This window comes from Vanellus vanellus (assembly GCF_965231255.1).
Source record: "Vanellus vanellus genome assembly, chromosome: 10".
In the NCBI taxonomy this organism is placed as follows: Eukaryota; Metazoa; Chordata; class Aves; order Charadriiformes; family Charadriidae; genus Vanellus; species Vanellus vanellus.
Window position 1 is genome coordinate 23046285 of NC_138915.1, and position 14246 is coordinate 23060530.

The following is a 14246-nucleotide window of genomic DNA, read 5'->3' on the forward strand; positions in this document are numbered from 1 at the left end:
ACAAGAAAGGTTAGCGACCGCCGCGGCTCCCGCGCTGCCCTGGGAAAGGAGCGAAGAGCGCTGCGCTCTCCAGGGAGAAGGAATTCTCCGTACTGCGCGACGCACGGCTCCCCGGAAACACAGCGCGACCGCCGCCGAAGCAGCTGATAGACACCCCTGTCTGCCCCTTCACACCGTGCACATCTATTACTTTCGCAAAGCAATAGCGAACGTGTTGTGGGCACGGCCATATTAAATCTCCTCTCGATGCTGCATTAAACTGTCAGGGTACTAGTATTTTATTTTTCAAAGGGTATCGCTTTATTTTCCAAAACTGGCTGTAATTGCCTCATCCTATACAGACTTATGAAGTGCACCGAGGGAATGTCAGCACATGATGTTACACGGGTGATCCATACATCGATTTTCCAGGGACTAATTTTGACTGGCTGCAGCAAGGCAGTATCAGCTCTTACTGGCAAGTACAGAGCGATGCCGACAGCACCAGGGCCCCCCTCTGACCACCCTTTGCCTAAGTTCCCCCATATGATCACGGCACTCCGCACGGAGCAAGACAGAGGCAGGGCGAGCAGAATAAAGGGTGAAGCCCACATTCTGCTGCTACTAAAACATCGCTGTTCCCAGCGGGAGTGAGCCGGGACCAGTCCAAGACACCGTGCGTAGCACCGTGTAGCGGCGCAGCCCGTTTCTCTGGGGACGAAGCTGTCAGCCCAGGCGTTGCCTCGTTGAAGTGTAATGGGGAAAGGTCCCCCTGCCCCAAGGGCTTGGCTCTTTCTGAAAATCCTCTGCCTCTTTCCAGGGGAAGGAACTGAATCTCCCAGGACTGAGCCCAGCTGAAGCCAGCCTGGGAACAGACCAAGTAGCGGAACAGATGAAGAACAGTATTTGCTGGAAAGGAGCTAAAGAGCAGCAGGAACAACCCGTGTTTCAGACCACAGTACTCCCTGCAGCAGCAGACAGCATCACTAAGCAGATAACCTCACGGCCCATGGCCCCATCCCATACCTTCCCCGGGTCCGAGTTTTTCATGTATGGCTCTGCGCAGTGCGTAATGCTGCCCTGCAGCACCTTCTCCACACGGGCCACCAGGAAGATCTCCACGTGTGGGTCGGTCACGGAGAAAACCCCCTGAAACAGATAGACAGTAGCCAGTCAGACAGCAGGACACCCTACCCACCACTGCATTTGGCCCCGATCGTCTCGCTGTCCCTTCCCACAACCCACACAGACCCTGCTCTGGGTGCTGCTGTGGACCGCCCACGGGGGCTCACAAGACTTGAGCATGGTCAGGTCTTGAAAAACTCTACCTGGCGCTTTGCCTGTTGCTGCCACTGAGCCCAAAGTGACAATTAATTGGCTTGAGACACTGACCAAAACCCCACCGCTCAAGAGAAAAGCTGACTTCTGCTTCTCCACACAGTGGATAACAACACACCGCAACGCTACTGAACGGCCACAGCCTCAACAGAGATACAGAACGAGGAGAAAGACAGTTCTTCACCCGTTTTATGTAGCGCAGGCAAGACTCGGGGACCCCGTGCACAAGGCTCTCGGCCGGCGAACGTCCCTTGGTGCCTTCCGCTCCGGCTGCGGAGTTATCCAGCAGCATGTCACGGACAGACGGAGGGTTCAAGTCCACGTGGAAGTCAGCTGAAATCTTGCAATTATTTTTCAGGTCAAATAATGCCAAGCTTAGGAAAAAGGGCTCGACCTGGAAATTTGATAAGAATATACGTGTCAAAAAAAAAAAAAAAAAGTGAGGTACAGGCTCAGGAGTATCAACACGCATTGCCCTCCCTGCTAGGTTTGTTCCTTTAGTTTTGTACACCAGCATTTTACAGAATTCTTACAGACAATCCGTGCTTATTTGCTTTATAAATACACAAAACCTTTTTTTTTTTTTCCTGCATTTTCTTGCATATTCGTCTAGTCAATTTGACCAAAGCTACTTCAAAACCATCAATAAAGTATAACGAATGAAATCCACAGGGCTTTTTTATATTAATGATAAACTACGACGTTAGGAAGAAAAGATGACCCCAATCCATCAGTTAGAGCTGTTTACCCTTTGCAACGAGAAAGAAATCAACTTAACAGTGTTTATGTTCACATGCTGAGGACCACTTCACTTATTGTCCAAAGTCAATCATCAGCTCTGGATGGCCCAACTGCAAGACACTCAAGATGTTCCTCAGCTGCTGCGTGCTGGGCGGCACTGGAGCAAAGGTAGCTCTCCCAGCCAGGAGAGCTCAAACACAAACACCGCTGAGGAACCGCACGTGCAAAATCTGCCGACTCGTTTGTAGCTTTTGACCTTGACAGCGCAAGGCAAGTGGCAACGATTCCACGTATTTTTAATTCAAAGATCCTAGCAGGCACGCGTCCGTGGAAAGATAAAAGTGAAGGCCTGAAGATAAGAGCGTGGTGCGCCCGAGATGCTACAACATAACTTGGAGGGCGTTACATCGATACTAAAAACGCGCTGCTCGGGTCTGACTCTGGACCTGATTAAGGATGAAGAACAAGAATCTCTGCCATCGGCAACGCGTTCATCCGCTGGGATTTACCCAGGAGACCGAGCCCGGTGTACTACCTGTGAGCTGCCAACGGGAAACCATCGCAAGAAAGCTTTTGAAATTCTAACGGCCATCAGACAAGGCACCACCAGCGGAGCCCGGCCACTGCCAGTGCCGCTGCCTCCCCGGTGACGCTATCTGCGGCGCTGGCACCTCTGCACAAAGGGCTGACCCCAGGCAGAGCAAGCGCAGGACACGATAACGGGGAGCCTGTTCTGGGAGGAAAGGCTGGAGGAGCCTGGTCTGTTCCGCCTGGCAGAACAAAGGCCGCGGAGAGACGTAGCAGCTGTCTACAGACATCGGAGCCGCAGAAAATACAAGGAGGAGCTTTTTAGGCTGAGGCGCAACTTTGGCACAACAGCAAACGCATATAATAAAGCGGCTGTGAATACAGTTAGGCCGGGAGTCAGAAGAAGGTTTCAGAACAGGGAAATCCCTCGCCATTAGGGGAAACGAAACAGAACACAGCAGTGAGTGGTTCGGAGATGGAGCTTAATCATTTACCAACAGGACTTTCACAGGGGCCCAGAACGCGGCAGACACACGCTCTCCGTTCCCCGTGCCTCTGAACGGCTGGTTTCCCAGCAGTCCCAGTTCCAGGCAGGCTGAGGCACATCAGGACAGACCCTGTCCCCAGACACAGTTTTGGAACACCAAAACACCAAGGCAGACAAATCCTGCGACGACCTGGGGCCAGCAGCCACCGCCTGCCCAGGTCCCATCGGAGCTCATGGCAAAATAGGATGTTTTAATCCCCCCCCGATTAATCTGCCGAGGGTTTTTCTTGCTGGTGAGGAGAAAGACGACAAAGCAGGACACGCCAGAGCTCCCCTTACGTTGGTGGGTCCTCCTTCCGACCTGTCGCCGAGCTGAGCCAGGAGGTTGAGGGAGAAGTCCTGGCAGCACACCACGAAGCGCCTGCTGCACTTTTCCTCAAATGGCTTCACGTCTGGCTCGATCCCCGAGAAGTCTAGCCTCTAGACAGCAAACAAACAAATCTGGTCTCATTAAAAGAAGAAAATAAAGCCCTGAATAATGTTAAGGGATCACATTACAGCCAATACTATCTTAACCGATTATTTTTTTTTTTTTTGTAGAAGTGGTACAAAAGGTACAAGACATTCACAAATGAGTGCCATTTGGTGATGTTACACAAATGCATTCAAGACATGAATTCATGGGGATGTATCAGTTTTTTAGCAATCTGGTTTGTAGAGCACAGAAAACTAAACCTCAGTTATGATTTCAGTTCCTTCCTGCTTTGCTGTAACCCTGGGGATCTTCCCAAACACCACTTAGAGCTTGGGGAAGAAAGCGGAACATAAGCCGTCGTTACACTCAGAAAAGTATCTTCCACTTTGAAGATGTGACTAGTTTAAGAGATGGTCCCTGTGCCTGAAATAGAGAGAAGGCACGCGCCGTTGGGATCGCGAACGACATCTCGAAGTGGAAGGCATTTCTAGATGCACAGCAATAACCGGCGCGGTTAGAAACAACAAAGACTGTCTGCGGAGCCGGCTGGGAATCCAAACGGCCTTGATTATAATCATCTCCTTCCTAATCCAGAACACCCCTGCCTGCGCTGTGCCTCAACATCTGCCCTCCCCAGAGAGCAGACACGTACGTGACCAAAGTACCATCAGCCAGATAAAGACCCTCAGCGCTCACCGTACCCGTCGTACTGGGCACTGGGGACGCAGAGCTACCAAACACCCCTAAATACCAGCACATCTCTCAGTGACAATCTGGCACACTCCTATTCGTCTTTCCCCCCCCTCGAATCCCGCAGGAACCTGCATGCCAAACTTAGGGCGCTGACAGCTCACTACCAAGCAAATTCAGGAAAATAGGCTGCAATTGTTAATCCCATTCTGGGCAACTCTTCCCATTGTTTCCCCTGTTTTCTTTGGATGAGGAAAGTACGTTGCGGGTAGATGTTCCTGCTCCCAGTTTCCTTAGCACCAGGCATACAAGCGTGCGCGTACACCCCCGGTACTGACGAGGGCAGTGACCCTGAATGCCCAGTGTCCAACTGACCCACAGCAGAACGAAGAGCTCTGGTTATAGAGGGAGGGCACCGAATTCAGCCTAACCATTTGGTTAGATAAAAAAAGATATTTTAGGTGCTCCGCACTGAATAATATTTCTATTTTTTATTATCTGACTAGAATATAGGAAACTTCTCAAAGTTTCTCTTTATAAAAAAAAAAAAAAAAAAAAGCCTCCTGGATGCTTATCTTCTTCCTGTTAAAGACCTTAAAGAAGTGCCAAGAGAAAAGCTCATTTTGTGCAACTAAACCTTATAAAGACTAATGACATTTCCTTGTTAAAGCAGAATATTCTTTTTCACAGGTGTGAACAAGCCAAAGCATGCCAGAAGGACAACTAGAAACTATGAAGTAACTTGGAACAGTACTCTAAAACCGTGTTAACAATTGCAGCGCGTTCCACTGAAATCCCACACCTGGACCTTGGCAGAGAGCTCAGCAAAGACGTCAAAGCCGAGAAAAAAAGCCAATAGCTGATGAACCCCTACTCTGGTGGACACGAACAGCATGGGGTGTTTTTTCTCTTTGTATGTTCTCTATATTTGAAAACTGCCTGAAAGCTGAGGCTCGCCCTGTAAACCCCTATGGTGGTCTTCAACCCCTATGGTGGTCTTCAACCCCTATGGTGGTCTTCAACCCCTATGGTGGTCTTCAGCATCACCGCTCCCTACTCGAGACGTGCTGAGCCCATGCAGCATCACAGGTCTCCTCGCAACACCACTTTGGATGCTCCTCCCACCTTCAGAACCTGCCAGAAACCCAGATGGTGGGTTTGAAAGCCACCAACATCAAGGTCCATCACGCAGAAGCCAGCAAAGCTGGAGGGAGGCCATGCATGGGGCTGCTGCGAGTCCTCCCTTTGAGTTATCACCTGAGCATTGACAACTTGTTCGGCTCTCACTGACAGGGACACAAGCGACACTTTTATTCTCCAATTCATGGAAAAAAACGCTCTCTCTGTAGGCGAACGCTGTGGCCACGCAGGGGAACAGGGGAGGCCCGACACCCAGGGAGCTCTCACAGGGACCGAAACCTCGCGTTTGCAAACGTTGGGGATGTTTACCTGGACTTCTGGGTCGAAAGAAAAGAGGTTTTGTCTTCCATCGTTTCTGCTCAGTTTGTTCAGCTGATCCGTTTCTCTTCCGTACTAGGACAAAGGAAAGCAGTGATATTACCGCCTGGTTACACAGAGGCAAACATTCGGTATTTGGAAAGAGCGGATGCAAAACAAAGTACATATTTTTTTCAGGTTCCCTTTGTGATACGTGAGACGACGCAGGGCTTCTCAGTCAGAGTCACCAACACGGTGCGATGACGGTAAAGCGATGTGGCTCTGCCACATGAGAAAGCGGACAGAAGCAGGCAACCACGCTTCGGATCATAAATAGGAGGCGGCTGCCACCGAACTGCACGAACACGCTCTCTGGTCACTCCTGCTGAGCAGGAATGAGCAGTACCGACCATAACGACCCTTCGTTCGCTCTAAGTCTGGTTCTTCCTTCAGTGCCCCACGTTTGGAGGTGAGGAGCGTGCAGCCTTAAACCACGGAGCTCCATCCGTGAGACAGGCAGAGGAGACAACAGAGACCCCAGCGGTGCTGGGTGCCTGCCCGGAGCCCCCAGAGCTGAAGACACGGAAAGTGCCAAATCCCTTTTGAAGTCACGGTAGAGAGAACTAGCTACGGGCTGGGAGAGCCATCTCTGCAACCACGATACCTTCATCAGCTCCGGGTGCATGCTCCTCTCCAGGCTCTCCAGGATGTTCTCCGATTTTCCCTGCGTGCTCGATTCATCATCTGCAAGGATACAAAACCCAGATGTTCAAAACGACCGCAGGAGCACTGCTCTGCCAGAAAGCATCCTGCAGTATTTGCTTACAATAGCAGAGAAACAGTTTACGGAGACTTTTCCATTCCTCAGGAGGAAGATTTTTCCATACGTTACCAGCACCGGAGCGTACTATTACAGCCCCGCTAGGTCTATCCGAAGCAGAACTTCAGCAGAGAGCCAATTTTCCAAGAGCCTTGAAATTTTGCCATGGATTTCCCATCCAGAGGAAGGGTCATGTTTCCCTCCACTCCTATTCCTCAGACTATCGTCTACATTATACAAAGCCCTTTTGCGTGATATCACGTGTCAGCCACAATTCTTGCTATTTATCCAGAAAGAAAAGCACACGCTTCTCCAGGCGTCTGCTGGAGAAGGGCGAAGGGAGGTGTTTATTTATAAACTGACCTTGCGCAGATTCCACCGTCTCTTTCTTCTCTTGCACCAAACTCTCAGTATTGCTCTGTATGATCTTTCTCAGGGTTACCAGCCACTCTTCCATCTCCTGCTCAGTTTCAGCTGCCAGATAGTGGCTGTACTTGTCTATCGTCTTGAGTTCAAACGCGTAACGGCGCATTTTAGGGCACTGAACAACCAAACAAGAAAGACCAAGATTTGTATTACATTTTCCCCGACGACTCGGCACAGTACCTGCCATAAGGGTCCTCTCCGTGAAAGCATCCTGAACTGAAATATCGTGACAGAGGGGGGAAAAAAGAAAATAAATCACATCATAATAATGCAAGCACCCTCCTTGCCCCACTCGGGGCGGGAGCAAGTTCCTTCTTGCGTCGGTACACCTTGAAGGTCTACCCACAGAAGCCAGGAACTGGATTAGTCTGACGCAGTAAGTGACGCTGCGCTCCGGGACGCTCCCAGGCATCTATCTTAAAAGCAAATGGTTCAACGCAACTTTTCTGAGCTCTGCCGGCCTTTAAACAGCATTTTCCAAGGCGAAGCCAAGGCAAAACTGGTGCAACTTGGGAAGCGCCTCCTGTACCTCACCGAGGCGTGCGCACTGCTGCTTTCACTGTGTTCAGACAGATCAACGGAAACACACAGCTCTGACTCATCCCCGCTGAAGCAAACCGCCGCAGTAATTGAAGCTGCCCTCTACCAGCTCCACCACAGGCGGTGCTTGAAGCTTCTGCAGAGACAGCAGCAATCCACTCTCGGCCTAACAAAGCAAACCCGGGTTTAAGCCCTGTAGAAATACCTGTCCTAAAACCTTACGAGCTCTCTGCAAGTCATAAGTCCCAAAGGGCTGCACGTTTGCACGGACCTATTGGGACATAACTTAAGAAACAAGAAGCTGATGTGAGCAGCGAATAGAGGAGGAAGGTGTCCAAGACTAAGTCACATCAATTACCTACTGGCTCCAGCCCTCACGGTGTCTTGGAAAGCACCTGCCCTACGATAACCGGGTAAAGGAGATGAACAGAGCAGGGAGACAGCAGATGAGGCAACGATGAAACGCTTCCACGTTACTCTGCCAGCGGCTCTTCCACTTGCTGTCTTCCTGGCCAAAAGTAGGGCACCTTTAGGAAACTTCTCGCCTGCCTTTTAATCAGACTGGCTGACACAGCAAACCAGCTCCGGGCTAGTTTGGAAATCCATGCCTTCACCCCTCGAGAGAGCATTCCCGTCTCTCGGAAATCCATGCCTTCACAGCCCTTGAGAGAGCATTCCTGTCTCGGAGCCGGCAGTGCCCAAGCTCGGCAACCACGAAACCACCATGCAGAAAGCACACCTACCTGAACAACGTCGTTGCACGCGTCCAAGAAAATACAGCCTTTGGATTCTTTTGAAATTTTCTCATCTTTGTAGGAATTAAGAATATAGGAGCCATCTGTGAGTTGCGACAAGTAGAAATACCTCCTCTTGAACACCTGCAAAAGAACAGTCTTTTGTGTATTGCAAACCACCGTCTCAGTTTCAGTATCTGCCCTCCTGATGTTGAGAAAACACCGTAACAAGAAACACCGATGACCCGAGAGTGTTGCAGACTCACCCCTTTGAGTATGACTTGGTTTGGTAAAGAGAGATTTCGTCACCTTCTTTAATTTTCATGTCCTTCTTGTTATTTTAAGTTTGCCCATCTGAAGCCAAGCCCCAGGGCTCCCAGCTCAGCTCTCAGCTGGCTCCCGCCTCATTTATCTTTACAGGGTAATGCTGCACGGTACATTCAGCTCAGCACATCACTTGAGGATTCACCCCACCCCAGAGCAGATATTTCCAGAGCCTTTTCAATAAAGCCCTCAGTTAGAATTACAAAGCAATTCTCCAGAAGGCTTTGGAACAGACACGTGGAAATTCCTAGTACTCAAATGTAAGCCAAGGGACACTGTAATCCATTCAACTGCTTCATATTTTGTGTGGGTTTTGGCTTTTGTCTTTTTTTTTTTTTTCATATATAAACCTATTTTCATGAACTGGCTTTGGCTTAGTGTTCATTTCTCACCTCAGAAAGCAGCAAGTTTGGGAAAACTGTTCCTATGTTTGAGCTACTGTTTTTTTTTATGAAGCCCGTGTGTTAATTACATAGAAAAAACCACCAGCTCTCCAGTGTCTCAGAACACCTTCCTTCCTGCTTGTCTGCCAATAAGCAGCGGACTATAACTCAGGAGAGCATTTTGGCAGCAATCACGGCAGCACCATATGCTGACAGGTCTGTAAGGAGCGGGGCGCATTTCACGGTTGCTAGATATCCGTGGTAGGAGAATCACGAAGGAAGCCAGGGCAAGCGGCACTGTCAGTATTTCCCCTGTTCTGCATATCTGGAAGATCTGCGAATAAACACAGGATTTCTCATCCCAGATGGAAGACTACTACTAATCTCCTGCTCCCATCATTTCTGACATTAGCAAACGTTCAATAAACCCACTCGCTTACTCGCACAGAACTGGAAGGGAGCACTGTGCTCCGAGCAGTGACCCAAGCCCTCCGCAAGCGAACCTCCGGCATCATTTAGATGAGTCGTTCGCTGCAGAGATATTCCAAGGGTTGTCGAGCTTTAAGTTTCGTAAGATTTAACGAAACCTTTAGTTCACCACAGCATAAAACCCCATGGAAATCTCAGCACGCTGAGCGTTAAGCCAGTTGAAACACTGATTTAGTGCTGCGCCGAATCAATCTCAGAAGCTTTGGCAGCAGATGCTACAGAAACCCATGGCAGATCTCTCTCTAGATATTACAGGGTTGATATCCCTGGTGGGTATGGGATTCCATGCTCAGCCATTTGCACCTTCTGAGTCCTGTTCAAAAGAAAACGCAGAAGCAAGCAGCACACACTGTTCCCATGATCTGCCCCCCCCACGTAAGCACTGCTGTCAGAAATAATTGTCAGAAGACTACGATCCTTTGAAATGGATAAACGCTGGGGCAGAGGGAACATCCCCTCGGATCAGGCTACGGACGCCGTTGGTGAGCACAGCAATTGCCGAGGGACGGCTACAGAAGTGGGGAAGTCCATTTGGGCAGAGATAAAAGAAAGAGAGAGAGAGAGAAGACCCCTGACACCGTGGTTGTAACGCAGCACACCCGCTCGCTGCAAAGCGGAGAGCAAGGACTTCCCAAACCAGGGGAGTTCTCTGCAAAGGACGAGCTACTCTCAAATAAAGGTTGGCAGCTGTAGCCTGACTACAGCCTGCTCGGGGGCTGGCTCTCCACAAAATACACTCTGCGCACGCTTAGCAACAGCGTGAGGTACCGACAGCTCAGCACGTCACGGCGACGAAAGAACCGGCGCTCAAAAGACGGACGCGGCGGCTTCTGCGATAGCACAGCCGCCTCTCCACGCGGTGGTAAGGCTGAAGACATGGTAAGGGTGAAGACGTCCACAGCCCTCGCATTTCTCGCACGTGCCTTAGGAGGGGGTTCGTAAGACACAGAAGTGAGCAGGACCAGCTCAGAAAATGGCTAGTGGTTTTCGGTACTTTCATTTCCGAGTTTCACGAGAGACTCTGTGGATCTTATTAACGGAACTGAAGCCAGTGCAGTTCAGAAAACATCTCCGAAAGGTGGGTCTGTGGTGCTGGGCACGGAGGCCGACGATACCACAAGAGGCTCAGTCAAGAATGGACCCAACTAACCGCTTTGAGCATGTATGATACCTCCTCCGGGAGTTACGGGAGTAAAAATGGCTTCAACCTTGCTGCTCAGAAAAGCAGAGGATCGGAAAACCCCGTCCTGTCTACCGCCTTCAAGCTCACGAGGAGTCATTTTCAGACTCAAATTGAAATTAGCCCTATGAACTGTCCTGTCCCACTTCTCGTGAAAGCACAACTCATTGAATCGAGCCTCCGAACAACGGAGCTTTTTGAGATTTGTTAATATCGCTGCAGCCATCCTTCAGCTGCGCAGCGGAGCGTAACTCCCGAATAATCTCTCTATGCTGTACCGAGGCAGCCGCGTGGTCGAACAGCAGACGGGCTCATCGCCACAGCAAAAACCTGTGGTGGAAGTATTAAAAACCTCCATTGCAAAATCTAAGCAACGTCACGCCGGATTACGTCCAGTGGAGAACAGGAGACAATGCAGCTGCTGCTTCTCGGTCAGTAATGCTCCATCTCCTCAGGGATATCACCCCTGTTGTTAAAGCAAAGACTTTTCCATTTAAATCTCGCCTCCGTGCATATTTCCTACCAGCAAGGAAACTATCGATTGGGAAAGTCGTCTTTGCGGGGCAGCTGTTTCAGTTATTTCGATTGCCCTCCTCTTCTGGGCCTCAGCTGCTCATCCGGAAAACAATTTTGGTTTACGAGAACACGCTTCCCCTTTTTGTCCACCTTGCCCGGCAGGATTTGGAGTGCGTCAGTCTTATATTCTGGGGAGGGAAGGGTCAATGGCTGTCACCGGACTGGGTTTTCCTGCCCACCTTTGGGATACTCTCCGCGAGGGATGGATGCCCATCCAAACCCAAACCCACCCGCTGCACTCCCGTTAGCTTTCGAGATGTGGCCTGAGCTTAAACCTCATGCCTTGTTCGCCAGTAGCATCACGCTGGATCATACCCACCTTCATGGTAACGGTGATGGTGCTGTTTACGTTTGCCTTGTGCAGCCAGCCTTGCTTTATCACCCCCCCCTTCTGGGAGCAGAGGGACGAGGAATCCTGAAAAAGAGAGAAAGAGCAGAAAAAGAGGAGGTCAGGTGAACTGCTTCCCACGCAAAATTCCCCCTGGACGCAGGGGATAAGTCCACCCTGGAAAGCAACACTGTTTTAACTACAGCAATAGGGGAACGTGTAGAACGTACACGTAACATCTACAGCTACACGTACGGTGTTATCACAAAAAAAATCAGGGTTAACTCTCTCTAAGACAGAGGCAGAACAGGCTGGTTTGGGTCACCTTTAGCTTTTTAGCTAAATCTAAACCTTTAGCTGTTTGGTTTTTTTTTTTTTCCACCTTTTAGATTACACCTACGCCGGCGATTTTTGCACTGAGGAAAAGCATGTTGATTCTTACACAGTATTTCAAAAACCTGGGGAAGAAGGAAATTTTCAAAACGGTCTGTTTAGGAAGTTGCAAAACGCGGAACGCCAGGCTCATTTCGTCATTTCCTTTTGCATAAATCAACTGCCCGTTTCAAATTCGGGCAAAAACCCACCAGACCTCCAATAGCTGAAACGTAACTGACTGTTTTCACATTTTAAACCAAAAAGTTTCAAGTGACCCGACCGGGCTGTTCTTGGCACACCAGCCGGGATGTCCAGCTCTGCTCCTGCCTGGCGGGCGCAGGAAGGGCGATCGGCTCTCCATCCCTACCTGACTGTGACCTCCGCTGGGGCGGGAGGGAAATGAGAATCCAGATGGATGGAAAAAACCTCGCCCTGGGACTGCCAGTGACTCAGCAGCGGAGGCGGACCTAAGCTGTCTGCCGATGAGCTACGAAGGGGCTGGTTTATATCGTCTCCTGCATCCCAAACAGCAGGTTTGTCCTCTTTTCTTGTCAAACTTCCAACGACAAAGTAAATTTTCTGGTGCTTTATTTCCCTGGGTTAAAAAACCCCACGATTTCTCCTTTATAATGGTTCGCCTTTTCTCATCAAGAGATTTCTTTTACTTGAATTTCCACTACATAATTCTAAGGCAAATGCTCTGTCACGGAACTGTAACAGAATCCTTTAGATATGGCCATGCCAAAAGATCTGCCAAAGCTCTTGGAACACTCTTCCCTAACCAACATCAGTAACTTCACTTGTTTAAGTATTTGGGACACTGGCCGGAAGAAAAAAGGTCTCCACCAAATTTTGATAGCATTTTTTCGTCCCTTTGTTTTGTTTTTTTTTTTCAGAAGCATGCTGATAAACATACTGCCCAGCTCTGTCTCCAGCCCAAATTAGATATTATTAAAGAGGTAACAGCTCAAGTGAACGATGCAATGCAAACCGACAGCGCAGCCGAAAAACAAAAATTAAGGCCAAACTTGAAAATACATTTCCATTTAGGAAAAAGCCATCCCAGTCCAGACCTGAGGTGCGCTGGGACACTCACGGCAACTGTGAGAAATGCGTATGAAACAGTCCCTTCAAATCTTCAGCTCTGCAAGAAAGAAACTCCCCTTTTCCTCTGTCAGGTCCTCCCCAGCAGCATCTTGGTGCCGTGTGGATTTTAAGCAGCTGGGAAAACTCTTCCCACCGTAAACTAAAAGTTCTGAGTGTCATGTGTGTGAATTAAGCCGCACGGGGTACTTGAGACAGAAGAACGCCACCCTCCCCTTTCACAGCAAACACGATAGGCACGGGGAAACGCGGCATCTGCATCGTCCAAAACGACCACCAGGTTTGACTTCCTTTTTTTCCTCTTCTGCTGCTGCAGCGTTTCAAGTAAAAAAGCCAGGAGAAATATGTCTAATCTTCCAGATAATTTAGGAGACCCGTGGCTCTCAGAGATTATCTTGTCATACTTTGAAATAAATCACTGCCTCAGTTTTGGTCCCATCTTCACAGCGCGAAGCATCTCACCCCAAAACCATTCCTGGGAAGTGAATTCTGACTTTGCCTCCTGAAATCTGCTTTTCAACAGATCTTAGAGAGGGATAGGTAAAGAACAAAATCTCCTTACCTCATCCTTTTCAAAGTCTTCATCAATTTCGAACACGTGGCTTGGAATCTTGTCTGGCCTAAAGGATTTGCTGAAATGACAACACAGTTTCATTTTTAATGACTGGGACGCGAGGGCCCTCCCAGCCAGCAGCTGATGCTGGGTCCAGAAGCAACAGCCCAACTGCAGACTGCAGAGCACAGCAGAACTGCCCTCCTTGCAGAAGACGGATTTCAAGAGACCTACAGCCCCTTACAGCTGGAGAAAGCTAACTTCTGAGTGTACGTTTCGTGGAAATTAAGCACGAGCGATATGTAATTAGCTTTCTGCGGGTTAGCTGTCTTATTCGGCAGTTTTTGCTGACTTGCGTTTATGCAGCACAGAGATGCAGCGGGCCAGTTTATCTTCCACCTCGCTAAAAAAAGAAGGAAGATCAGACTGCGAGGTTATTCACAAATTTTAATATGGTTTCAGCCACGGTGCTGCCCTCTTGCTGCTTCACATCCCTGCGAGGTCTTCAGAACAGACCCACTTCAGCCAATTCACAAGAAAAAGCACGCTAAAAAAGCACATGAGCAGTCTGAACCGTGGTGCCCACACGCGCGGAGCACGGAGAGCAACAGCAGAGCAGGCGCCACCGCCGAGAAAACAACAATCCAGCAGAAATCCGAGACGTATACGCCTGTCTGAAATAAAAAACCCATTACTTTGAGGCTGGAACCACTGGCACAGCGCCGCGTTTCGGAGCACA

The 14246-nt window shown here is 49.5% G+C and overlaps 1 protein-coding gene across 1 annotated transcript in view; it reads right to left on the reverse strand.

Annotated features, from left to right (window-relative positions):
• The window catches only part of DOCK11 (dedicator of cytokinesis 11), a gene marked incomplete at its 5' end in the record, with an annotated part of 94197 nt that overhangs the window by 55137 nt on the left and 24814 nt on the right, over positions 1-14246 (reverse strand). The window contains 9 exons of the mRNA XM_082488470.1: positions 1006-1128; positions 1502-1711; positions 3413-3553; positions 5688-5771; positions 6340-6419; positions 6859-7036; positions 8205-8339; positions 11467-11562; positions 13517-13586. Of these exons, the coding sequence (XP_082344596.1) occupies positions 1006-1128; positions 1502-1711; positions 3413-3553; positions 5688-5771; positions 6340-6419; positions 6859-7036; positions 8205-8339; positions 11467-11562; positions 13517-13586 (1117 nt within the window). The remainder of the gene's footprint in view (positions 1-1005; positions 1129-1501; positions 1712-3412; positions 3554-5687; positions 5772-6339; positions 6420-6858; positions 7037-8204; positions 8340-11466; positions 11563-13516; positions 13587-14246) is intronic.